The sequence below is a fragment of the Coloeus monedula genome (assembly GCF_965178545.1).
Source record: "Coloeus monedula genome assembly, chromosome: 3".
Lineage (NCBI taxonomy): Eukaryota > Metazoa > Chordata > Aves > Passeriformes > Corvidae > Coloeus > Coloeus monedula.
Genome location: NC_138783.1, coordinates 85819976 through 85845450, shown reverse-complemented (window position 1 = coordinate 85845450; position 25475 = coordinate 85819976). Strand labels below are relative to the sequence as shown.

Sequence of the window (25475 nt, the reverse complement as noted above, 5' to 3'; positions counted from 1 at the left end):
GCAAAAAATAAAGACAGTGGGGATTTTAAAAGGGTAGGCTTTTCCTTCTCTCAACTGAAAGAGCTGATGCTATGATACTACAGGACCTATTTCTGAAATAACAAGGAAGGGAGGGCTTGTTCCCAGATATTTTAAGAATGTATGCTCAGTAATGTCTAGATGTAACATCTGCATGCAGCGACTACCAAGCAGAAATATTGAGCCCCATGAAGGGGCTGAATATGTGGATTCAAATGCAAGCAAGTAAAACCACATTTATAAAGGACTTGCTGGAAAAGGAAGCAAGGTAAATATGTTTGTGAATGTAATAGTCTTTTAGACATCTTCGAGATTAAGACATGAAGTTGGGTTGGAAGGGACATCTAGTTCCAACCCCTCCTGAGGTGGGCAGGGATACCACCCACTAGATCAGGCTGCCCAGGGCCCCATTCAACCTGGTCTTGAACACTTCCAGGGATGGGTCATCCACAGCTTCTCTGGGCTGCCTGTGCCAGTGCCTCACCACTCTCATAGTAAAGAATTTTTCCTCCCCTCTTTTAGTTTAAAACCATTCCCCCTTGTCCTATCACTATCTGGATTGAACTGACTGGTATTTGCATTGTTTTGACATAACTACAGAATAAGATAACTTCCTTCAGAAATGCTAATGCTTTCTAACTGACATCAACATTTTTTCTGCCTGTTTCTCTGAAAAAAAACCCCAACCCATATCATTTAAAAAATATTTACAGAGTTCACAGCCAGCTGTTGCTGTAGTATTTGACAGGAATTTCCATGATATTAGAGAAAAGTCAATGGAATGCATACAACAGGGTCAAAAATCGACCCCAAAAAATTCTACCTCACATTTACACCCAACTTCACATTAGGTTTTTAGTAAATGATGCACCACAATCTCCCCCACTAAAAATGGCATTAAATACTGAAAGCACTATAAGGAGATTTTTGCCTATTAAATAGACAGAAGTCTGGTTCAATTCCTTAGTAGTTTTTAATTAGGCAATCAAAAGAAAAAAGGTCTGTTACAATACTGTTTATGATGTGCAATATATAAGTTAATCTAGTTCTTCAGTAGACTAGGTCTTCTATTCTTATATATTCTACTTTATGCTGAATTTACCTGGATGTACCAAAGTGCATAATAAGCTAAGAGGACTTTCTGCAGAGATATGCTATTCACCCTTTTAAATTCTAACATCCCTGCAACCACCCACATATAAAGCTCATCAACCACCTAACAATGAAAACGGATACTGCATGAAGTTCCTTGACACACAAGAGAAAATGGAAACCAACATGGAGATTCAAAGGCTAACACTATTTTTTAAAATTAAATTCAGTGAGTTCTTAAGAATACAAGGTGTGCTACAGCCTATCAGTTAAACAGTAATTGTGAATGTAATAAAATGTTATCAGTAAGCAGGCTCACAAGGAACACCTGACCAGCCTTCCCATCCCTCTGCTCTGCTATTGTTGTCAATCTGAGCTGGACTAATAAAATCACAGAAGTGTTTTACCTTTAACTTACTATCTAATTGATGGCACAGTGAAAGTCAACATTTACCTCTAGATAAACAATTAACATTATCAGTAGTTTAATGGAATGTAAATCTCAAAAACATCACATAAAAGACTTACACTACTATTGTTTAGAAAAGGGCTCATTCTCATTTGGAAGAAAGACAACAGTTTTGAAAAACCCATTCTAACACCTCAAATATTTTAACATGCTGAAGTGCCTTCAAAAATCTGTTTCAGGATAGGTAAAGCAAGGTTACTACCAGAACTCTCCTCAAAAGAAGCCCAGAGAAACATGTTCTCTGTAACATAAGTGCTCTTGACCTTGTGGAAGACATTTACGTTTACAATTATTTAAGTTGAAGTGTGATGCTTTTTCATTGCTCTCTGTGTCATCCTTATTAGCGTCTTTCCAGCCAAACTAATGAGATTTATTACCGCAAGAGTTCACTGATTGTACCACTTCCCATTCAGCTTGATGTGCTTAACAGTATTTTTTCCTCTGTGAAAGACGATCCTTGCACAACTTAAAACTTTCAAAATTTGTGGGTTCTCTCCTGGCCCTCCCCCTCCCTGAAGTTCTATTACTGTAAAAGGCAATTATTGCACTGAAAACCAGATTGAAAACAGTAAGTTAATCTGAAAGCTTAATAATGAAATTTTACAGCATGGCATAAGGTAAGCTTTAGCACAGCACACCTGCATCTTCCCCCATGCCCACATAGAATTTACTGCCTCTCTCTCGCTAGTGACAGTGAAGCAATATTGTGAATTGCCCCAGGTCACCAAGACAGCTGAAGAGAAAAATTAAAACCCCCTGTTTGTCTTCATCCAATCTCACACAGTTGGTGCCACTTACAAGCAACATGGTTCTGCTGCTTACATAAGGAAGATCAGGGAGTACTGTGGCAGTATTGTTTAAAGACAGCTTACATTAGACTTAAAACCATTCTAAGATTGTGATTCATTTTGCATAGCTTAGTCAGAAATATAAAACATATGCAAATAATCAAACCCTGATAGACACCTACAGAGAATGAATCCATGCTAAACCAGTCATCAGGGTATATATGTAAAAGTCCTTCCTCTGGCAACAAATCCCAGTTGCTTCCTTCTATCCTGGACTTCAGCTTGCTATCCTTCAGTCACTGTCTGGCAGCTGTTTTTAGATGGGCTATAGAGACTAATTTTATCATACATGCTCCTCTTTCCTTCCACAGTAAGAGATAAATATCCATTAATTTTAACCCTGCTGCAGTTTTACACTAGCTTACTTCTGCTGTTAGCCTTAACTCTGAAAATTTCATTCATCTAGTTTGGTCTTTAGTCACTTAATATTTGTGCTATGCGAGGGAAGGAAATGGAAAAATTAATACAATTTCCCATAAAGTTCTAGCAATGTACCATGAAAAGAAAAAAGGTACTTTAATCGACAGTTTCCAATTTTATACATGCTTATGACCTGAATTAATGCAAGGGAGCAAGGTTCACCAACTCTCCCAATGCAGTCTATGTTCCAGTTAGCAATCCTGTATTCAAATTCTGACCAGAAAAATATGCTGGGAATCGCCTTCCTGCATACCAGGTTGTGCATTCATCTCAGTTTTAAACAAATTGACTATCATTCTCATCTCATTTATGCATGTTCTTGGCCATGTACTCTCAAATCTCTTTCTGTACAAAAAGTATATGGTAATGTGGTTGTGTGATTCAATGCAAATGTCAATCCTTAATGCTAAATCAGCTTTACTCTAGAGATGAAGCTGCACACTGTTCTGTCCCATTTTGGGATAAATGACATGTTACAACAATTCCATAAGCAAATCAAAAGAGATTCAGTGAGGTTTAGAGCAGTCAGGAGCAACCTAAGGAAGGATCCTAGGTAACAGTAAAAACGAAGTCTGAAGAAGACTCTAACTTCTGACTCTAAGGTAAAAAAGAAACAGGTTTTTTTAAGCTCTTTGCTATGTGAAGCTAATTTCTCTCCTTATTTTAAGTCTTAAGACAGCAGACTAAGTAGCAGTACTCTTAATTTTACGATAGCCTGGGAAAGAAGCACCCCATTCAGTTTAAGTGAAATTGCTGTGTTAAGGGCCACCACTGGATAGTCTTGGAAGTCTTAATATAAAGCATCAAGAATTATGGTACAACTATCATTAACAGTTTTCACCTTTAATTTAACCAATCCAAATTGAAACAGCCAAAATGACCCTTGAGAAAAAGTCACTGAAGTGTCAGCACTGCAGCAGAGCATGCAAAACTTTGGACCATCTACACAAACCTATCTGAGAAAGCATGTTAGTTCTAATGTAGGAGGAGACAGTGGGTAGTGGCATCCAGGAAAAGCTTCCACCTGAAACTACGAAATGCATTCCAGACATACCATCTTGGGTATTGAATTTAAAACCACATTCAACTAAAAGCATTTGTGAATGGCCACCAGAGGCAAATCATATCACATACACACAAACAAAAGAAGCACTGGGAAACTTTCAAATGGTCAAAGTCTGATTTTTACTTGTTAGTAAAGGCTGAGGCAAACTGGCATTTTTCTGCATGAAACCTAACCATTATAGCACACACTTACTAATCTCCCTTTCAGTAATATATATGCTGCACTAACAGATGTCTCACTCAAGTTCTTCTACAACTCTGATTTTGGAAATACTGGGATTCTCCCAATTTGCAGTTTGGTATAGCTGACATAGGTAAATCAAGGAGTCCCTGCTGGGAACTGGAGGATGCTATTGCAAAAGTATTACTGCTGTAGAAACACCTCAAAATATGGCTGCACTCTTTTTTGTTTTTGTACAGTCACAGAGCTTCAGTACCAAAAGTATGCAGTATGAAGAGCTTATTGATTTATTCAGAAAGACTTGGGTGGGGACAAAATGGAAGATGTAGTTACCTGTGCCTCCCAAAGCCATGAATACAAGACCTTTCCACCATACATGCATGTCCACTGGTAACTTGCTTTGTTTGCTGACAAAAATTTACCAAAGGCTTCTAGAGTGAGGCTTCCTCTGAGAATTTATCATCACTGGCAATGATGATATTTTTTACCCAGTGAAGATATTTTTTATCTCCTTCACATGCCCTCTAATTTAAAAATGGAAAAAAGCAAGATTCTTCAGAAAAATCTACCCTGTGAAACACAATTTCTTCTACATTTCATGATAAGACAAAAGTAGTGGAAAAATATTAGTTACTGCTAGTATGACTGCTAATGCCTGTGAGTTGCTGTCAAATAGCCTACAGTTTATGAATTATGTCAAATTACGTATTCTAGTCACTAGTATATGCTGTTGTCATATAGTTGCAGCTTCCTTAGAAAATACTCTGATCACAGGTTATATCAATTCTTCTATTCCTTCCCAGTGTATTCTGTTACCCCAACTGTTTCCAGGGCACAAGCTGGTAAGTTCCTCCTAGTACATGATTATTTTGATTGTACACAGCCAAGGGAATGACAGGTACACCTGAGGCAATTCTAACATTTGTCTACAGAACACAGCCCTTGTCAGGACAAGGGCCATCAGTTCAACATCAAAAGTAACACATACAGCTAAGACAGACATCCACTTATACTCTGCAATAGCTTTTTATCCTTACATGTTTACAACAGAACAAGTTTCAATCACTAGAAGCAATTGACTTTAAGAAGAATCCTCTCAAACAAGAAACATGTCACCAAGTTCAGCCTTGCTACTGAGCTGCAAAGTCAACAGCTGGAGCAAGTATTCTGTCAACTGCTTGTCTGCTGATGCCCTGACAAATTCTCATTTGGACAATTGCAAAAACAATCTCCTATCCCTCTTTCCCTGTAAAAGTTGAAGGACATTTCATACGAAGATGTGCTGGACTGTTTCAGGCTTTCTAGCATAGGAAGTACTACCACCAACAGTCATACAACATCTACTATTAGTAGCATTAGTTAAAATGGAGAAAAGAATAGTGAATCTTTTATTTCAAGGGAAAAAAAAGGTATGTCTGAACTCTTCAGTGTATGAACTGCTGCATCACAAAACTTAGCTGCAGAGGGAACTGACATCTAGACTCTTAAATCATGCATGTAAATAAGCTGTAACAAACTTGCACTGTACTGGCTCTTCTACAGAAACAGTACATATTTTCTATAATAATAATTTATAAAATAGATATATTACCAGACATGAGCAGGTAAAGAAGTTGCTATCACAGGTAGCCAATACATTTTAAGTTTGAACCAGGAGTCTCCATTACAGATGCAGTAAACACCTACCAGTTTGCTCACAGTTTCTTTTTAAGAGACTAGAGCTTAAAACCTGGCAATCCACTAGCTGTGAACCATTTATGGAAAACCTCAACTAGTAAGTCTCACCAGGCAGCTTATATATTTTCATTCTGTTTCCAATGTAGGCATCTGCTCTAGAAAACTGGCATTATATCAGCAAGCTAGCATCAAGCGTACCTATTAGCTACAACCAGAATGAGATCTGTATTCCATCTCTGGCCCTCTCAGCAAGCACTTGTGTTCTTTCATAAAGCATTTGTATGCCTGATATAAAAATATTATGTAAAAATGAATATTGGGTCCTCCCCCTGTGATGTTAAAAGGTCTACAAATTATCTTAAATTAGAAAACTGATGTTAACAGGAAAGCTGTTGTGCCAGAAGCCTCTAATTGTTACACAACCTGCTTCTGAGACTATAGCTGTAAACCCAACTGCCTCAGTTAAATTTTTTGAAAGTAATTTTGCCTTAGAAATGAGACTGTTATCTTCATGACTAAAAGAATCACTGTGTGCACTACATCACAAACACACACCAGCTCAGCACACATTAGTAACTACAGACTCTGTGTTCATTGCTGTATTGAACATACCACAAGCATGTCTGTAGCATTTTGTAAAAATGATCAAGAGGCACTAAAGTCTAGAGTTACTTCACTCGGCAATCTCGTGAGGCACTGCAGAAGCTGAAGAAGTAGTTCTCATACAGCTGACACAAATAGCATGTGTAAGCAGCATTTAGTATCATTAACAGGTGGTCATGAAACGAGTAGTTCTCCATTTTCACACTGAGGTGTGACGCACATTAACTACACCAAGGAATCACCAAGTAGTCACAGCAGATAAAGGTATAATTCATTAAAAGAATCAAAAAATATGCCAGCACAAGTCTGTCACGGACATTGAGAGGATTAATTAAAAATTTAGGCCATCTTTTTATTTAGCTCCTTTTTAAAAGTCATTACATTCAGCACAAATTTATTTGACTTTTTAAAAAGTCTGGTTTTAAAGCTAGAACTCCAAAGTTTTGTAAGGTGATGTGGCCTCTAAGTAGCAAAAAATACCAATTTTCCTAGCACTGAGTTACAAACATATAAGCATGTCACTGTACACACATGTATTTTATGCTGTTATAATTTTGTTTCAAACTTCAGATATATTTTCCTCATATAGCCTGGGTAATGGTGCTGCTTATATTCCAACTCTAACAGGTAGGGATATCACCAGATGTTGGCTAAAACACGGTACTCAGCTATCAGCAGGTAATCAGCTTCTCAGTTCACGTCTTTAAGTTGCCAGTACATTTGACAAGGTTATAGTTTCTTCTCCCTCCAAAGTTGCAGATAAATTGACAAGCAAGGTGAACACAGTGACTCTTCAAGTGCTGCATTCCCAGTTCAATATATCCTGTAGGTGCTAAGTACTTAGGAAAAATCTTGGTCTTAAAACCAACATCAGGATAAGATGGACTGAAGTTTTACTTCATTTTATGCAGAGATATCTACTAAGAAATTCAGTTCCCCAAAGTAATAGAGAAAATTTCAACTGTTACATATTGTTTTACCTTTCTTTTGAGAAACAGATCTTTCCAGAAAACCCTACTTTGCTCAGGTTTTTTCAATTTTCATCAATAAATGAAAACTGAAGAACTGCCTATTCCACCACTTTCCAGAACAACCCACCTCACTACTGGTTGTCTATTTAAAGATTTTCAAGAAACCTGATGTGCTATGCTCTAATGACCACCCCTTTTAAACCACAGGGGATTACCTACACAGATTATTTGCTTACATGGCTCTTTATGAAAAGCCACTGCCTTAGAATTCCTGGAATCTGTAGAAGACCCAGTCATTCCAGCTCGCCACAGAGCAGATTCTGAGCCACATGTTATTTCACTATCTACCACCATTACTAACTTTTTATTTTAGGATGCCAGTTTTAATAGCACAAACCTCTTAAAGAGAATCTGTCGTCTGTTTAACAAGTTATAAAATTACAAGATTGTAGCAGAAGTATGGAAGAACAGATTTGCTTCCATTTCTTCTTGACTTTAGCATTTTAGTTTTACATTGTATTCATGAACTGTTGTGTCTTAAAGCCTATAGAGTGCAAAAAGGAGGTTGCAAATTCCAACAGCAACAAAGCTTAGCAACTGAAATTATAAAGATTTTTTCAAGTTATTCTAAAAAAATCTCTAAGCAGTCTTTCATTTTAACATGAAATTTCTTCAATGATTATGTAGCTGATGAATAGCTATTCTTTGAAATGCACCTAACCTATGAGGATAAGCTGAAATTAACATTAACATAAAATGGCAGGTAAAGAATATCCATCTTCTGTACCAACAGTTACCTGCACCCATATTTAGTTTTGGATGATAGTTCCAAAAAGATTGTCTTAAAATCTTGACGTCAAAGGAAACCACCACTAAAAAAAGGAACTTCAGATAAAATAATTTATATCAAACTGAGCAATGACAGACCTCATATTCTAGTTTTATATTCCTATTAATTATGTTTTGCCCAAAGAATTTTGTAATCTAATTAAGTCGTTTATCATACATTATTCTACAGTTGCCATTTACCCAGGAAGTACAAGACTGGCTAAAACTGAAAGATATTTGCTCATTGTCTGCACTGTAAGTTTATAGCCAGCAGCATAAAACAGGAAAAAACCCCTACAGATTAGACAAGCTGTTTTCTAAAGCAGTTAGTTGCTGGGAAGTATGCTGAACCACACTACACTTAGATGTTTTCTCTGTCATCATAAAAAGGCCCTGTAAAAGTACAAGCAATCCAACTATCACTCGATGAAAGACAGATCAAGTTAAGGGGCACCACACAAGGAAATGCTGTGTTTGTTTACAACAGGATGCCATGACTAGACTAAACTTGCCTCCTCCTCTGAGGTGCCTGAATATTAACTGCTACCACCACTTCTGGGTAATTAAGATAGTATTTTCTTTTCTTGCTGTGTCTAGGCAAGAAGTTCTTACCTGTCTCCAGTTTAGCACTAAAGACGCAAGTCAAAAATCCTTTCACTCACGTTTATGTTGAATGGCATAAACCAACACAATCAACATTGGCATTCTGCTTTCCACAAAGGAATAAACATTGCTTATAAAGGTCACTTGAAACAAATATTAAATAATCATATAGAAGACAGAAGGCTAACACATTCTTATTGTCATAGGTCTCTGTCCCTCTCTCTTGAAGGTCACCTTTCAGGTGACCTTCAAGACTAGTGCACTGAATTCAAAATTAAGTAGCAGGCTATATTTAGAATAACTAACAATGCCAGAAATTCTAAGATAATGTAATTTTTATTCAACTGCTAAACTTTCCTTAATTAAAAAAGGGTGAAAAAAAAAATCATACATGCCATCACTGACACACCTTTGGTATATGAATTAGAAGTGAGGGTGAAGTAAGGTCAAAGTGAATGTTTTCAGATACCACTGTATGTCATAAAGCGTGTTCAAAGAAATACCGAATTTCAGTTTCTCAAAAAAAGTTGTACACTTTCTCACTCCAAAAGATAAAAAAATCTCTTTGAACATTTGCTCTATAGGTAATTTTCCTTCTTATTTTATGTTTCAAATACTTCTATTCTCAATTTTAAGCATGCTTTAAAATTGAAGCTTTAACTTGCTACTACAAAACAGCAGAAATGCACGTGTGAACCAAGCAGAAACAACTGATCTCATCCAAATAAGAAGTCCAAAATAAACATATTCTAAAGGAATTCAGGATCATCATGCAAGTACGAAAGCACCTTCTACCATATTATGTTTGAGCTAGGGAAGTTACAGCCTATTTCAGTATATTTTATGTCCCCAGCTCCAGTAAAAGGTAAATTAAACCCCTTGGGGAAATGTATGTAGATCACAATTATGCAGATTAAGGAAAACAGTCTTTAAAAGTCTAACAGCATTAAATGCACCAACTTTTCACTGCATATAGTGCAGACATCTGCACTCTGTGCAAACATTGTACTTTAGCTGTGCTGTGTGCTTCAGCAAACTCATCTTTTCTTTGCACAAAGCTACCTGCACAGTCTTTTAAAACACAGAAGAAATCATCATATATGGAACAGACTACCAAAACTCTGCTAGTTTAGTAACAGCTTCCATGTAGTGCCTGCAGTTTGAGTGGTTGTGAAGGTACAATTGACAACAATACCTTAATTGTATAGGAACAGAAAGACAAACCTGGACCTGCTGAAAAGCTTTCAGTCTCTTCTTGAATCTAGAAGGTAAAACAAAATCACATCCTCGAGCTAGCAATGCCAACTCCTTTCTTAGATCAGGATCTTGTCGCAAAGAAATCTCCTTTATCCTCATGCTTTCGGATTTCATATAACGTCTGTGTGTGCCAGTCCAGGCACTTGAGTCCCAGTAAATAGCAGAGCTGTTGTATTATCACACAGTGCCGCTTAAAGCAGCAGCTGCGCCCGAGTTCTGTGATATTATAAGAGCCAGCTCAGCTTCGCCCGCTCCATACATTAAAGGGAACTTGGCTGGAATAGCAAAAACAGATTAGGAAGTCACTTTGGGGACCTGCCCTTTCATCCAGGCATTCCAAAGTCTAAATGGGACAGTATGGAAAATGAAAAGCGTGTTTGGAGGAGCACCTATAAAAGCAGCTTCCAATTTTAAAAAAGGCAAGCCCTACAGGAATGCAGAGAGGCCAGTTGTGGTTATTTTCTAGCTTCCTCCTCCCATCCTCCTCAGCTTTCCCTTCTGTCACAAAACACTCACTGTCTAGCTTCAATGAAGTACCTCACCGAAGGATAAGGCTTATTACACAGCAATTAAATTCCTTTAAAACTCTTTCGTCCTTTAACGGGAACCCTATTACACTGGGAAAATGAAGGCAATGACAGAAAAAGCTTCACACAGACTTTCAGAATCACAATCACAAATAGATTTTTTTTTTTTTTTTTACATTGATCTATAGCTAAGTTACTGTGTTGCAAGAATCCGAAAATTTAAAAGTTAAGATGGAAAGCCATAGCAGTAAGGAAGCTAAATGTTACCACACTGAAATGCTGCTTTAAATCGTGTTTTACCAAAAAGTTACATTAGAAATATCAGTGATGTCACAAACTCCGAAAAAAATTGACAGGATACTTTATTTTCTTAAATAGTTTTATAAACATTAACATCCACATACTAGATTGCACACCTGTCACATTTCACTAGTATTAGATTCAGCTATCACTCTACTCTATTTTCAGTGTATTGAATCTCAAATACATTTTATGGGGGTGGTGAGGGCAAGTTTTAGTACACATCAATATTCTTCATGGAAACAGAAATCTGATAAGGTCACTTCAATTTTCACAGAAAATTGAAGTGACCTTCAATTCCTTCTCCTTTACAGTTTTAGGTACATTAACTTATAACTAGTGGAGTTTTCACATTTTAAAAGAATATACCTTTATCATAGCAATCTTTAAGTAATGCTGCTATTTTGATGGATTTTTTTTTCAAATATCACCACTACAGTTATGAGTATGGCAATTCTTACTATTCCAAGCTGTAAACACTCTCAGCACCCCAAAATTCTCTTAAGATAGAGGTGTTGGCTATTTATTATCTGTACTTTGTCATGCACAAGTTTAGTTACTAACAACAAAAAAGGAAAGATCTGGCCAATCCTACTCAGTTTTCATCCCTCATAAATTAAATAAGGCCATTTTCCTGATTACACAAAGATGTACACAGCCCAAAACAACTTTTTCACCACTAAGGGATTTCTTTTACTGGATGTCACTATTTTACTCCCATATAATCTTTAGCCCTATTTATCCATTCATAGCCATTCTGTAACATAACACTATATTAAAACCCCACAGTAAATATCCTTGTTCAATTAAGAAAAGGAAACTATGAAAAAGTACTAGTGAAACATGATTTGTCTTAATTGGATCCTTTTTTAGTTTATCTCACACTGCTAGAAAGTAAATGATGATAAAACACCTGCTTTCTTGGTTTTAATTTAGTATCCAGTCCTGTCCCCGCCTCCTGCTTCTTTATTGCAACTTGTTATGAAGATATTTATTTCTTTCGGAAGTGGGAAAACAAGAAAGGAATTGACAAGGCAAGAGTCAGACATGTTGTGGTTGGCATGACCAGACTATCCAACTGCATTGAGCAAATCTGGCTGTCACTCACTGTCTTTCAGGAAGACTAAATCAACTAACCTGGGATAAACCTTGGCCACAGGGAAGTCAGCAGAAAACTGGGCATGCAGTACACAACAGCAGCATGCCTGGAACTTGAGATGAAGGACTGAGGTGTTACGAGTAGGAGAGGAATTCTGCTCTGGCAACAGATAACCGTTCCAGACCAAAATCTGAAAGGTCAGGAAGGTTGTATTGCAAGGCAGATTGTGTTTCAGGTTAGGCAGAGTAGGCCTTACTTGAGGTAAGGAAAGGTATCTTCTCACCTAAATTGCTTTTATTTTCATCCTTTTCAACCAGATGATGCACTCCCATTTGCTGCTACACTCAGTCTTATTTGATGTGGCTGTATTATGTCATTAAGATGGTGGACTATCATATGGAGAGCTAACCTAAAACTGAAGTGCGAGTCTGGAAGCTAAAAGGCCTGGAGCTCCTGAACCTGCTGGAGGAGCCTCAGTAACAAAGAAGTGCTCTGAACTCCACTTTGGAAAGAGTTGTGTACTTCCCTCCTTTATTCAAACGGAACTCAGAATCCATCATAACTTAACCAGCAAACCAGGTTCAGTATTTTGAATATTCTGCATTCCTTTGTCATAATAAAATCTTAATTACTTCACTGCCCAAGGTAGGTGTTCAGTGAACCCCATTGTTAGACTACTACTGTTTTAGCACTGTGGCTTCCAACCTAGTGGTTGTTTACATACCTGGATGCAGAATATTTGTTGTTTGTAGGTTGCAATATATGAACAATCTCTGTGCAACTGAGTAAACTTAAGTACACTGGCAGCTACTAATCACATCATTTTCACTATCTAAATGGAAAAAGAGTTTGTATTGCCACATTTAGAGATTGAGCATTTATAAAGCAATGTGGTCAAGAATCCCCTAAGATCTGTTTTAATCTTTTCAGTCATGAACTAACACAGGGAAAGGGGAAAGTCAGCTTTCATCCAGACTGAACTTGAAGTGTTCAAGTATAATGTTACATTTATTTTAAATCTGAATTCTCCCCAGTGAAAGATAAGGCAAAATCCTTTACTGGGTGAAGCACTGGATGCCAGCCATGAAGCTGTTCAAGTATCCTGGCAGTTTATTATTAGCTAGATAAACAAACAGAGGGGAAGATGCATGCTCAGAGCTTCCTTCCAAAGCTAAAGATACACACTATGAATGGATCAGACTCAAGGGACTGTGGCCAAAGAGTTTTACCACTTTAACAGAGATCTGAACATACACAAGAGTAACACAAAACAAGTAACACAATATTCTGGGTAATGTAGAGGAAATACAACGTTTAGAATACTTAAAAAAAACCCCTTAAGTATTTGCCTAGCAAACCAGAATTTCTTGTCAGAAGCATATACTAACAGTATATTAAAGTCTTAAGAGACGATGTGGAAGTGACCTCAAGCCTTTGGAAAAAGCATCCCAGCATTACAGGAGGCCTCCAAGAAAATAATTTTCAGCCATATAAAACTTTTAGTTTCTGGAGCCTAGTCTTCAACCCAGTAACACATGAACCAAGATGACAGAAAGCCTGTCTGGCTTTTGGAAGAAGTTTAAACAAGGCTGAATAGCCAAACAGCATGAAACCCAATTGCATCCCTTAGCCTGTGATGGTGCAGAAATTAAGAGTGGCTCCTGGGTTAACTGTGGAAAGAAAACTGTTCTATCTCCAAATCAGCCAATGTAAAGGGTTGTTATGCAACTAGCACAACCCTTTACAAAAGTACCTTAATAGTGAGGGGCAGAACACAGCAGTTAAGAGACGATAATTAAAGCAAGGTAGCACCTTTTCAATATAGAAAAAATACATAACAGCCTGACTAACATAGTATTAAAAATATATTCCGGAGGTTTAAAGTGGAAAGAAGGCATTAGTAAAAACATAGTTCAGGAAGATATACAAAAAGTCAATCAGCTAATAATGCTTGCTAAAACACAGCTACTATGAGGCAGGAAATACAAAGAAGAAATTACATAAATATAATTAGTAGAAGACAAATGAAAGCAGCAATTCTTTACTAGACTAAGAAAGCAAGCAAAACCAAATCAAACCAAAAAACCCTGAAATGCTGAGTTCTTTTTTCATGACTAGACTCTCACCATTATTTAATGCTATCAAGAATTATTTCTAAAGTAGATAGTCCATACCTGGCCTTTGCTATACTTAAAGATCCTGAAACGAATTTCTTGCTAGCAACTTTCCATTTTTAACTGCTCTGCATGAGAAGAGAACAAGAAGACAATGCATTTGTGAGCTGAACAGAATAACAAAGTAGGACTATCCATCCCTAACTCTCCTTTGGATGGGAGTTATCCCTTTTCAGCAGTACACTGACTTCAGGCATTTAATAGATTTTTCTCATAACATGGCTTGCTGACAAATCCTGTGCAGCCATTGACTAGGTCCAACAGTGGACAAAGTAGTTCACTGGATGAGCTGCATTTATGGTTTTGTACTGAAGTAAGCCCACACATACTTTTGGCCTCAAGTTTATTTCTTGCCGACAGAGTAAATGCAAGGCATATGAAGAGGTTCTCAAAAAATATAACACAGGTTCTCAAGCATCACTGAACGCAAAAAAAGAGAGAAGGCTATCTCCTCTATATCAATAGCTCATTTCCTCACAGATTGAACACCTGTTAAAAGAATGCACTGTTTAAATGACTGATGTAAAAGCTATAATTAAGTTTACATGTTTTAAAAGGCTGGACAGAGAAGCAACTGGAAGTAAGTAATGATCTTATATAGCTTTGAAGTTTTTTTGGTTTGCTTTTAAGCATCAGTTACAAAGGAGTGACTGTGATTAATAAATGTCATAATTCAAAATTGAATTAATTTTAATTGTCCTGTGTCAGGACTCAGGTGAACTTCAAACTTGAAGAAAGCCACACAATTCTGAATTCCATTTCTCAGTACTAGAAATACCAAAAACTCTTAAGACTGGATGCAGCATATAAAAAATATGAGCTTCCAGTAGGACACAAATGCAACTGCTGCTTTGAAGGAGGACAAAAGTTCACTATCTCTTTTAATAAAGCACAAAGTGTAAACAAAATCAATACAACTGCTAACAAAAGTAACATTTATATGCCAGGATAACAAGATACAGTTAGAATAAAGAGCACTATCAAAACCCTACAAAAGTGAATAACTTTCAGTTTCTCAATTATAAATAAAAAGAACAGCTAGTCCTCTATTCAGGATAATGGTTCTTCTATTCCAAGCTATTCAGTACAGCAAAGCTTAAGATGAATAACACAACATACTACCAGTGCTGCTTATGCTGCCTACTATTATTTCACCCCACTCAAAACTAATAATGATTTTATAGGAGCACTTATAGCTGCACTCTTCCAGACCTTAAGATGAACTTTTGGCTGCCCTTCCTTTGTTGGCACCATAGAAGGAGCTTTATTGAGATCACACTAATGCTGACATCTCTCATAGTACCCTGTTATCGCTGTAAAAGTACATCGGTTTGATACCAGGTTATTTACAGTCTCCCTTTAAGTCACGGGCTTGAGCTGAAAGCCATGCCCACCATCCTCCCCACTTAGTGATAGGACATGGCACTACTAACACTATCTTTGCATAATATAGAGTTAGGGGGTGCCTGTGTTAGACCACACTCAGTCCACACAGCGCAGCCTGGTGTGCAGTGCAATGCTAACACAGCTCACATAACCCAGGCTCTGGTGTTAACAGTGCTTCTGGTATGAAAGTGTACAGGGTAGCAATTCAGAGCAGACACCTAATAAGATGATGGTATCAGCCCAGCTACCCTTTACCTCAAGCCCTCAGAATTAATTTGTTTCAAAAAGCAACTATTAAATGTTATTCAGACTTCAGTCAATGTTAAAAGGTTTCATTCTAGCCTCCCTTTAAACTAAAATGGATCGCAGCAGTACTACTATGTTTAAATCAAGTAACTGCTTACAAAAACTTGGCAAGAACATTATTGAGGAAAAAAAAGCTAACCAGATACGTATTAAAGCAGTAAAAAATGTTCAAGTTTTAGAAATAGGAGGAAATGAGCTTTAATTGTCACAGGATAACAAGGAGGAACAGTGAAACCACTCCAAAAAGTACCTTTATATCAAAGGTTGACCCTGCAGAGAAACAGAAAATAACTTTGAAGTATTTCTGATTGTATCACATTCTCTCTGCACCACCACTCCACAAAATGCCCATAGGGAATTCTGTGAATTTTTTCCCCAGATGCTTTGCACACCAGCTGGGTTAGGATTAAACATCTTGCCTGTGGCACCTTTTAGGCCTTAAGGACTGGCATTTTTGACAATGTGATCAACAGTGTACAATTGTGTATACCCCATGTGTTTAGGATAAACTAGAGTCCCAGAAAAACTGTTAAATCTGTGTTCAGTAGTGATAAGGGTTAGAAGAAATCTACTACAGCTATTCTTCAAGTTTCAAAGTTACAGGTCCAGAATTTCTTCAATACACTCAGAAAATATTTGAGACTTGAAATTTTATGTCTCTAAATTTCTGTTTTTTGAAGTATTTAGTGCATCCAAATCACAGGCCTACTTGCAGAATACCAAATGCTAGCAAGCACTTCACATCACATAACAACAGTGACCAGAACTCTGCAATTACGTTTATACAATGGGTACAATCAGATATCCACCTCACTGTGAATGAACCATGCAAGGGAAGCAAAATACCTTCCCTAAAGGAAAAAAACAATTCCTAAGCAAACATTATTTTGTTTTCATTTGCAGTAAAACACACTGTAAGATGAATTTTCATGGTAGAGTTCTGATTAGATTTTAAAATGTGCTGTGGATTAAGTCAACAGTTTAGTCTTAACATGGCTTTAAGTGACCTGTCCAGATGAAAAAATTCCATAAAGACTATGTAGGTTCTTTCATTATTGGAGAAAGTACTTTTTTGACTTGCTAATCAGGGGAGGGTTTCAACTATCTTGAAAGACAGCAAATTCTCCTCTGACAAAACATTAGTGTTTCAGCAAAATACATGGCAACTTCTGAATTTTGGATAGAAGTATAAGCCGCAGGCTTCAATTACAAGCTAATCTCTGGAAAAAAGAAAAGACCCCCTTGAATACAATAGCTGACAGCTACAGTAGTCTTAATGCTGTTTAATGGTTGCCATCAGCACACAAACTTATTTTGCTCATATGCTACTGTTTAAAGTATCAAAGATTAAATATCTAATTAAATTCTAATTAAGAGTGCTTCCCTTTCAGACAAGCACATTCTGCTAATAAGTACAGAAACCTGTAGCATGAAAATGTTGTTTTCCTACACATTGATATTTACTTCCTGGTAATTACTTGAGGATGGTAGTTTAATGTTATCAGCTTTATTGTTTGGCATCCTCCAAAAATGTTGCAGGAATGTTTTAAGAAACAGGAAAAGGCATACAGCAACCTTACCCATTACCAAATGTAGTGACTTAGCTCAGTGATACTGAAAATGTACCATGCCAAAAAAAGTTAAATGTTTGTATGCTGCCTTATGAGACTTCCAGCGCACAATAAGAAAAGGTTTAGTAAGATGCTTAAGTTGACATATGTAGTCCAAAAAGAAATAATTCTCCAGTTCTATGGCTGGATGTAAAAGCCTTTTCCTAGTAACACCCTCATGCACACAGAGCTACGCACATTAATTTCTACCATTTTCGAGGACTGCTATTTAGAATTTAATCTGTATTAGCTTGTACTATAGGTCCAGAATCTGAAACATTTTCTCCCATATATAGAAACAAGATGAGAGCCTCTAACTTACTTAAAACTCATATGAGGTAGGTAAAACCATTGTGGCTTGATCTGAGAAACATAGTAAGATGCACAACAGCACATGCATTAGTTTTGACACTGCATGAGGTAGTTTGTGGAAGAAAGGGGGGTACATTGTGGAAGAAAAAGAAAATACACTGTCATGGCAGAACATGCAGATCTTGGTGATATTTAAGAGCTGATGCCAGCTGCAAATGCAATTTATACTTAGAGATTAAGAAACTTTTGGATGAAGCTTCAGTTCTGCTGAATAGTAAAGCCATAAATAAATTTCTCATTGCTTAGAAATTCCCTTTCCCCAACCTTCTCAAGCAACCAACAACCTAACTCCTCTAGGTTCTCTCTCAGCACTATACAAACAATTCCAATTAAGTCAAGAATGTTACTCTTCATTAGTCTCTTCTAGTTCTTCTTTACGAGATTTACTTAAAGCAATCAACCAAGACACACGAAGAGAAAATACAGTACACAAGTTAGCGATCAAGTATAGCAAATAACAGTGGGTTTTAATGAAAACTCTTCCTTTGCTTGCTTTTATCTGATACATGAATAAACTGAGCATCTGCTGACTGACTTTCTGCATTTCACTAGAACAGGAAATATAACAGTGTGAACAACAACAACAAAAGTAAATAAATTGTCATGCCCTGCTGTCTGGCTGGTGATTATACATAAATACAAGTCCCCATTATTGTAAAATCAATCTAGACAAACACTAGACTGGACATGTGACATTTTGGAGCTAAGAAGTTGTCAAACTAGATTTGAAAATTAGTATTTATGAAACCAAGAGATCACTTCAGATTGAACGTTTAAGTGCAAAACAGTAGTCATGCTGTTACTCTTGTGGGTTGAAGGGTAAGTCTATACACTCAATGCATATCAACAACAAACAAAAATTAATTTATACTCTTACACATCCTCAGCTTTATCCTCTCTACCCTTGCCAAAGCAAGGTTTCTCTGGGATACCAGGTTTGTCCACTGTAATAAGTTAGATACCAAAGTATGCAGAGTGACTGGGAGTTACAACCTCTTACAATTTTCCAGTATTTTTAAAATATATGAATTTATAGTCCTATAGCACAAACAGCATAGTAACTCTTTGAAGTCCTTATGAATCTCCTGAAGTTCAACAAGGCCAAGTGGAAGCCTTGTTCCAAGTGGAACTGCATCTGGGACAAGGAAATCCCAAGCACAAATACAGGCTGGGCGGAGAATGGATTGAGAGCAGCCCCGAGGTGGAGGTCTTGGGGATGTTGCTGGATGAAAAGCTCAACATGACCCAGCAATGTGCACTCACAGCCCAGAAAGCCAACTGTGTCCTGAGCTGAATCAAAATCAGTGCAGCCAGCAGGGCAAGGTTGGTGATTCTGCCCTCCTACTCTGCTCTGGTGAGACCCCAGCTGGAGTGCTGTGCCCAGCTCTGGGGTCCTCAGCATAAGAAGGATGTAGACCTGCTGGAGCAAGTCCAGAGGAAGGCCACAGAGATGCTCAGAGGGCTGAAGTGCCTTGCCAAAGAAGACAGGCTGAGAGTTGGGGTTGTTCTACCTGGAGAAGAGGAGGCTCTGGGGAGAACTTACAGCGGCCTTCCAGTAATTAAAGGGGGCCAACAAGAGAGCTGGAGAGGGACTTGGTACAGGGGCATGTAGTGACAGGACAAGGGGGAATGGCTTTAAATGGAAAGGGTAGGTTTAGATCAAATATTAGGAAGAAATTATTCAAATTCTTTACTATGGGGGTGGTGAGACACTGAAAGAGGTTGCCCACACAAGCTGTGCATCTCCCACCCCTGGGAGTGTTCAAAGCTAGGTTGGATGGGGTTTTGAGCAACCTAGTCTAGTGGAAGGTGTCCCTGTCCATGGCAGAGGGATTGGAACTAGATAGTCTTGAAGGCCCCTTGCAGTCCAAACCATTCTATAATTCTATGGCTGTTCATCATACAAAAGCAATGCTTACTTTTGTCTGTCAGCACAATATTTTCTATCCAGTTTTGTTATTACAATTTATGAAAAGAGCTAGAGACTAGATTGAGTTGAATTGCAAGCTTAAAAAGAATATTTCAGGTTGGGGGCAGGGTTGCTATCCTTGCATAGAGGGCATTGTCTGTTATAAATGAAGACCCCATTAGGAAGGAAGTGCTGAATGTACCATGCAGTACCAAAACAATTAGTTTGTTAATATGCAGATGCAGTGGAGCCAAATTTGAGTCTTGTACTAACAACAGTGCCTGGTATCATTAGACAAAGGAATATTTGCAGTCAAGGCAGTATGTTATTAAAGGAACTCAAACACAAGGACTTAAATTAATCCCCAATTAGATGGCAAGGAGCCAAGATAATCTTATGGAAGCTTAGGCCACCTATCCACTGATATTAACAACACACAAACATTGATATGTTATGTTCAGTGCTGCTGCTTCACTCCACTCCTGATACCTCCTCTGGGGGAAATACTTACTTACATCATTCACCAATACCACAAACACAAAATTAATTTCCATTTAAACAAATAAATCTAATAAAAAACTTACTTCTTTGGTCCCTGAGGATCGACGTGTTGCTCTAACATTAGAAGTGCTCCTTGAGCTAGCTGGAGTTGCCACTGGAAGAGTAGTAGAAAGTTGAGGAGGACTGAAAGACATCAAAGGCAATCTGGTATCTCCTAATATACACTGCTTGGAATTGGAATTTTTACTGTTGAAACTCTCATTTTTACTGTTTCCTGAATCTGTGTTACCAAACTCTGTTTTCTCCTTATTCTTGATTCTTCTCAAGCAGTCCTTTAGTGTTAGCTGAGTAGCAGGCTGACTCAACCAGCACAAGAAGAGTTCATCCACCTTCATTTTCACTGCAGGTTGCAGAACTTTTCCAGGTGACATTCTCTTCCAGTTTCCCTATTCTGTTGGTTCAAATTCAAAGTAAAGATTTGACAATCATATAAATATTCCACTCGACTTTCAGTGTTTCACAGGCATTATTTAACAAAGTATTGATATTTATTCCCTCAAGATACCAACATGAGTTGGGAGTTATATTTTAACGTGCGACTTCAACAACATTTTACAAGTGTAAGCCATAAATCAGAGTCAATTCCAATATCTTCTTTTAAACAATGGATAACTTCTTTTAAAAGCATATTGTGTAAATGATGGAGACTGGAGAAAAAGAAATTGCACTTGGGTTTTCTCAAAGAGATAGCTAACAAATATTACAAGTATCTTCTATGAATAAGTGTTAAAACCACATGTATTAAGACGAATAAAACTTGAAAATACTTATAATTGAACATGCTAAGAACTAAATGTCTAAGCAGTTTATGCTAAGCCCTGGTGATAGAACAAATAAGATTTAATAAGAAGTTTTTCAGTCAAGAGGTTTAGAACTAAGACTGAAGGCTCCATTTTCATTCTGAGGTTGTACCACGGATTTAAAATCTTGCATCCCCCCATGTGAGTGATTCCCAAAGCCCTGTCATTTGATATTTTAAAACCCCTTATATTTGACATTCACTTTTTCAGTTTTACAAAACCAATGTAACTCAAGAATTGGGACAGTATGATTTCAGGTTCAGTTATTCACCTGAAACAAACAGGGTTTGTTTGTTTTTTTTTTTTTTTTTTTTTTTTTTTTTTTTTTTATTAGACAGAGGACTGGAATGAAACACTGAGAACAGAACTCCAGTTACTATCAAGATTTTCGGCATCTAATTACTTCATGATTTGGTACAGTTCAAATAAAACCTATGCTTCCTCATGTTTGTGTTTTTTTAAAGCCCTTCGCAGGATTTGATCTATATGCATGAAGCATATGATAAAAAATAGAGAATTCTCGCTCTTAGATGCCTCTTCTAACCTAAATGATTCCATACGCAAATACTTGGCTGAAAAGCCTTAAGACAAGCACCTCAATTTGGAAACATGTAATACCTAGCAAACGAACATCCTATTAAAACCTAAAGCCCATCCTCGTCCCACGGCAGAACTAGAAGCCTTTTAACACTGCACCACTTAAAACTTTCCAAATCGCTGTAACTTCGCAGTGCAGTTAGTCCGTTCTGAAACTGAAGACCACCTCGTTTCCCTACTTTTTTCAGCTCAACACTTTCACGGCGCTGGCGGCTGTGCCCAGCCAGCCTCAAGCGCCATTCGCCTGGAAAGAAACGGTCCTGGGGAAGGGCCAGCCCGGCACCGCCCCGGGCACGGGGAGCCGGCACCGCCGCTATAGGCTCGCTCCCTTCGGGCGGGCGCCGCGCCTCGCCCCACAGAAGCGGCTCAGAAAGGACGCGGCTCCGCACCACGGGAGAGACGCGCTCACCTGCCCCGCTCCGCCACCGCCCCTTCCCGCCGCCGCCGCCTTCAAATGCGCGCCTCCTTCCGGCCCGGCCCGGCCCGCCCGCCGCCATCTCGCGAGAGCGCCTCCCTTCCGCCCCGCGGGACGCGGACGCCGGTCGCCATGGCGACGGGCCGCTGCCACGCTGCCCGAGCCTCCGCTGTGCCGCCGCCGCCACCTGGGCCCGACCTAGAGCTCTGACAAGGCCCCGGCGTCTCACAGGCTGCTCCCCACTGACTGGTTCTCTGAGAGGAGCTGGCAGAGTGTTGAAGGGGCAGAGTATCTCCTCAACAAGTTTGCTGATGACACAAAGCCGGGAGGAGTGGCCGATACCCCAGAGGGCTGTGCAGCCCTTCAGACGGCCCTCGGCAGGTTGGAGAGAGGGTCAGAGAACTGTCTGAAATTCAACAAAGGCAAATGCAGGGTCCTGCGCCTGGGCAGGAATAACCCTGGGCACCAGCACAGGCTGGGGGCTGATCTACCTGGGAGCAACTCTACAGAGAAGGACCAGGGGGTCCTTGGACCACAAGCTGTCCATGAGCCAGCATTGGGGCCAAGATGGCCAGTGCTGTCCTGGGATGCATTAGGAAGAGCAGCAGCCGGTCGAGGGAGGCGATCCTGCCCCTCTACTCTGCCCTGGTGAGGTCACATCTGGAGTGTCCAGTTCTGGGCTGGTGAGCACAAGAGACGTGAAGCTGCTGGAGAGGGTCCAGCAGAGGGTGACAAAGAGGGTAAGGTGACTGGAGCATTTCTCTTAAGAGGAAAGGCAGAGGGAACTGGGACTCTTCAGCCTCGAGAAGACATGACTAGGAGGGCACCTTATTAATGTGTATAATTATCTAAACGGAGTGCTGAGAGGATGAGTCCAGACTCTTCTCAGTGGTACCAACAACTAAGACATGAAGCAAGAGGGGAAGAAACTGATGCACAGGAAGCTCCACCTGAATATGAGGAAGAACGTCTTTACTGTGTGGGTGACCACACACTGGAACAGATTGCCCAGAGAGGTTGTGGAGTCTCCCTCATTGGAGATATACAAGAACCATGTGGATTGCACTCTTATGCCATGTGCTCTAGGACGACCCTGCCTACGCAGGGAGGTTGGATGAGATGACCCACTGTAATCCCTTCCACACAATTTACTCATTCTGTGATTCTGTGAAAGTGAGCTGGTTCCAGCTGCTAAATGCTGTTGAAAGGAGAACACTAAATTCTCTTTCTACACAGCGGCTGTGGTTACCACTAGTGTTACAGGATTGCAAATGTCAGGATGAAAGAGGAGGTGGAAGCAGTAACAAATAGAAGGATAATCCCCTTACTGAGAAAATGATGTGTGCCAATCTGTTTGCAGCCTCTTTTTTGCAGTAGAAAACATACACTGGGAATTTGTGGTTGTCAGCCTTCAGGAGCACCCCTGTGAGGCTCCCCAGGTGCACTTGCCAGTGGGGTTTAGGTGGTTGACCATTGGCCCATATAGTTCTTTTCTTTGGTATATTTTACACCAGCGATTCGTTGGTATTTTTACATCAGATTCCCTACTTCCACACGAGGATTTTTCCTCATGTGGCTACACTTCACTTTTGTTTATCCATTTACATTCTTCCACTTTCTTTACCGTCAGAGACACTCCAGATTTATGACAGGTTATTATTACAAATCATTGGAACGTTACTGCTGTGGAAATGGGCTGTACCAAAGATGATACAATGGTTTGAAGGGAAGGCTTGAAAATGCAGGCAAGATTAAAATAGGGTAAGTGAAGGAATGGGCTTGCTTTCTGGTTTTTGGAAGCTTGTAGAGAGGATACAGAGATAAGAAAGGGCTGAGGAGAAGCAAAAGCTGAGATGCTGTGAGAGAAATCTGGTACAGTCCAACACAGTTATGTTTAGGTAATACCAGCATGATATTTTGATAATAACAGAGTCATCTGGCAAAAAACTGTATTACTCTTCTAAGTCTATCAGAAGGCTTTAACTTCCTGGTGGAGACACTGAAATATATTTTCACAAATCTTAAAATGAGATTATGCGTTTAAGAAGATACTAAAAGTTCTTGAGGGAGTCTCCACCTTTTGAAGTAGAGTAGTATTCTGTTTCCTGCTCATTGGTTGATGAAGTTAGAAAATATGTTTGTAGAAAACCAAAGTGGACAAAATGGCATTATTTTAAACTGGAGTAAAACATTCAACATAACACAGAGGAAGCAGATGTCAAAGGATGGACAAATCTGTAAATATTATGGAAGTAGCTTTTAAGTAGGGGAAAAGAAATTAAAAACCCTGTGTTGTGGATAGCAGCAAGATTTTTGGCGGAGAACTGAAGGGCTGAATTAAGAAGACTGATAGCAGCGCAAGAGACATGGAACAAAGAGGACTTTTAAAACATTTTGAATGCCTTTGAAGCATTCCTTAGTGATGGTGTAGCCATCTGTTGATTGACATGTTGAAGACAGGTGGCAAGAAGGGGATCAGAGAGTGACGTGACAGAGTTGTAGAGTTGGATATCATCTGCAAAGAGATGATGCTCTTTGTTGAAACTGGCAATGAGATCTCCCAGAGGAACATGAGAAATGAGAAAGAAGAAATGCAAAGAAAACCCTCTGAGAGATGCACACAGTCACAGTGTTCTCTCATGCATGCTAGTGTAGATTCAAAGCAATTCTAGCTCTGACTTTATTAGACTGTGTCATGGATAGCATTGGTGTGAGAGAGGAATCAATTCCATGTGCCTTCTGTCAAGCAGAAGACACTTAGGGCATCCTTACCCAGTTGTACCAGTACTGCCAAATGAGACAGATGTTTTGAATTTGTGTCTGGATGAACCTACCAACAGTGTATCTACTGGTAGGGGTGTGTGTTTGTAGAGATACAGGGGCTCAAACTTGGCCAGAAATGGAGAAATACTTAAATTGAACTTTTTGTTCAGATCTTCCACCAAGAATTGAAACTTGAAATCCTTTTTGACTGCTATTTCCTTGTTCTTGCTTGACATGCTAAGTACAGAAGCTGAATCTTTTCTATGTTGCTTTCAATATATGGAAGACAAAAATCTGTTCTAGTGTCTTACCATTTATATGAAATGTATCCATCTGGTTTAAGGATGGGCTCCTTTAAAAATCCACTGTATAATTATTAAATATTAAAGTACCGAGCATGCAATATCCAGCTGATACCTGAATGTTTAGTGATGGGGTCACACTTAGCATTGTTGTAAAGAACACAGACTATGCTTTAGGTAAGGCACTTGTTTAATAAATGCAAGAGAGTGGTGTATTGATACAACTCAAGCCAATAAATAACAGGAGTGCTTGGGCCTAACAACCCAGCGCAGTGGAGTTAGTACACCCATGCTGGTGTATGTGTGTAGCACAGTGCCTCCC

General features: G+C 38.9%; 1 protein-coding gene across 2 annotated transcripts in view; it reads right to left on the bottom strand.

The window, feature by feature from the left end:
* The window catches only part of PPP2R3B (protein phosphatase 2 regulatory subunit B''beta), a gene marked incomplete at its 5' end in the record, with an annotated part of 41577 nt that extends 20930 nt beyond the window's left edge, over nucleotides 1–20647 (bottom strand). Inside the window, one exon of one of the 2 annotated variants that reach the window (XM_082279197.1) lies at nucleotides 20300–20647. In XM_082279197.1, coding sequence (XP_082135323.1) covers nucleotides 20300–20647 — 348 coding nt within the window. Of the gene's footprint in view, nucleotides 1–9999; nucleotides 10207–20299 lie in introns of those variants that run through there. The other variant, XM_082279198.1, reaches the window with a different exon arrangement.
* Between the last annotated feature and the right edge of the window lie 4828 nt (nucleotides 20648–25475).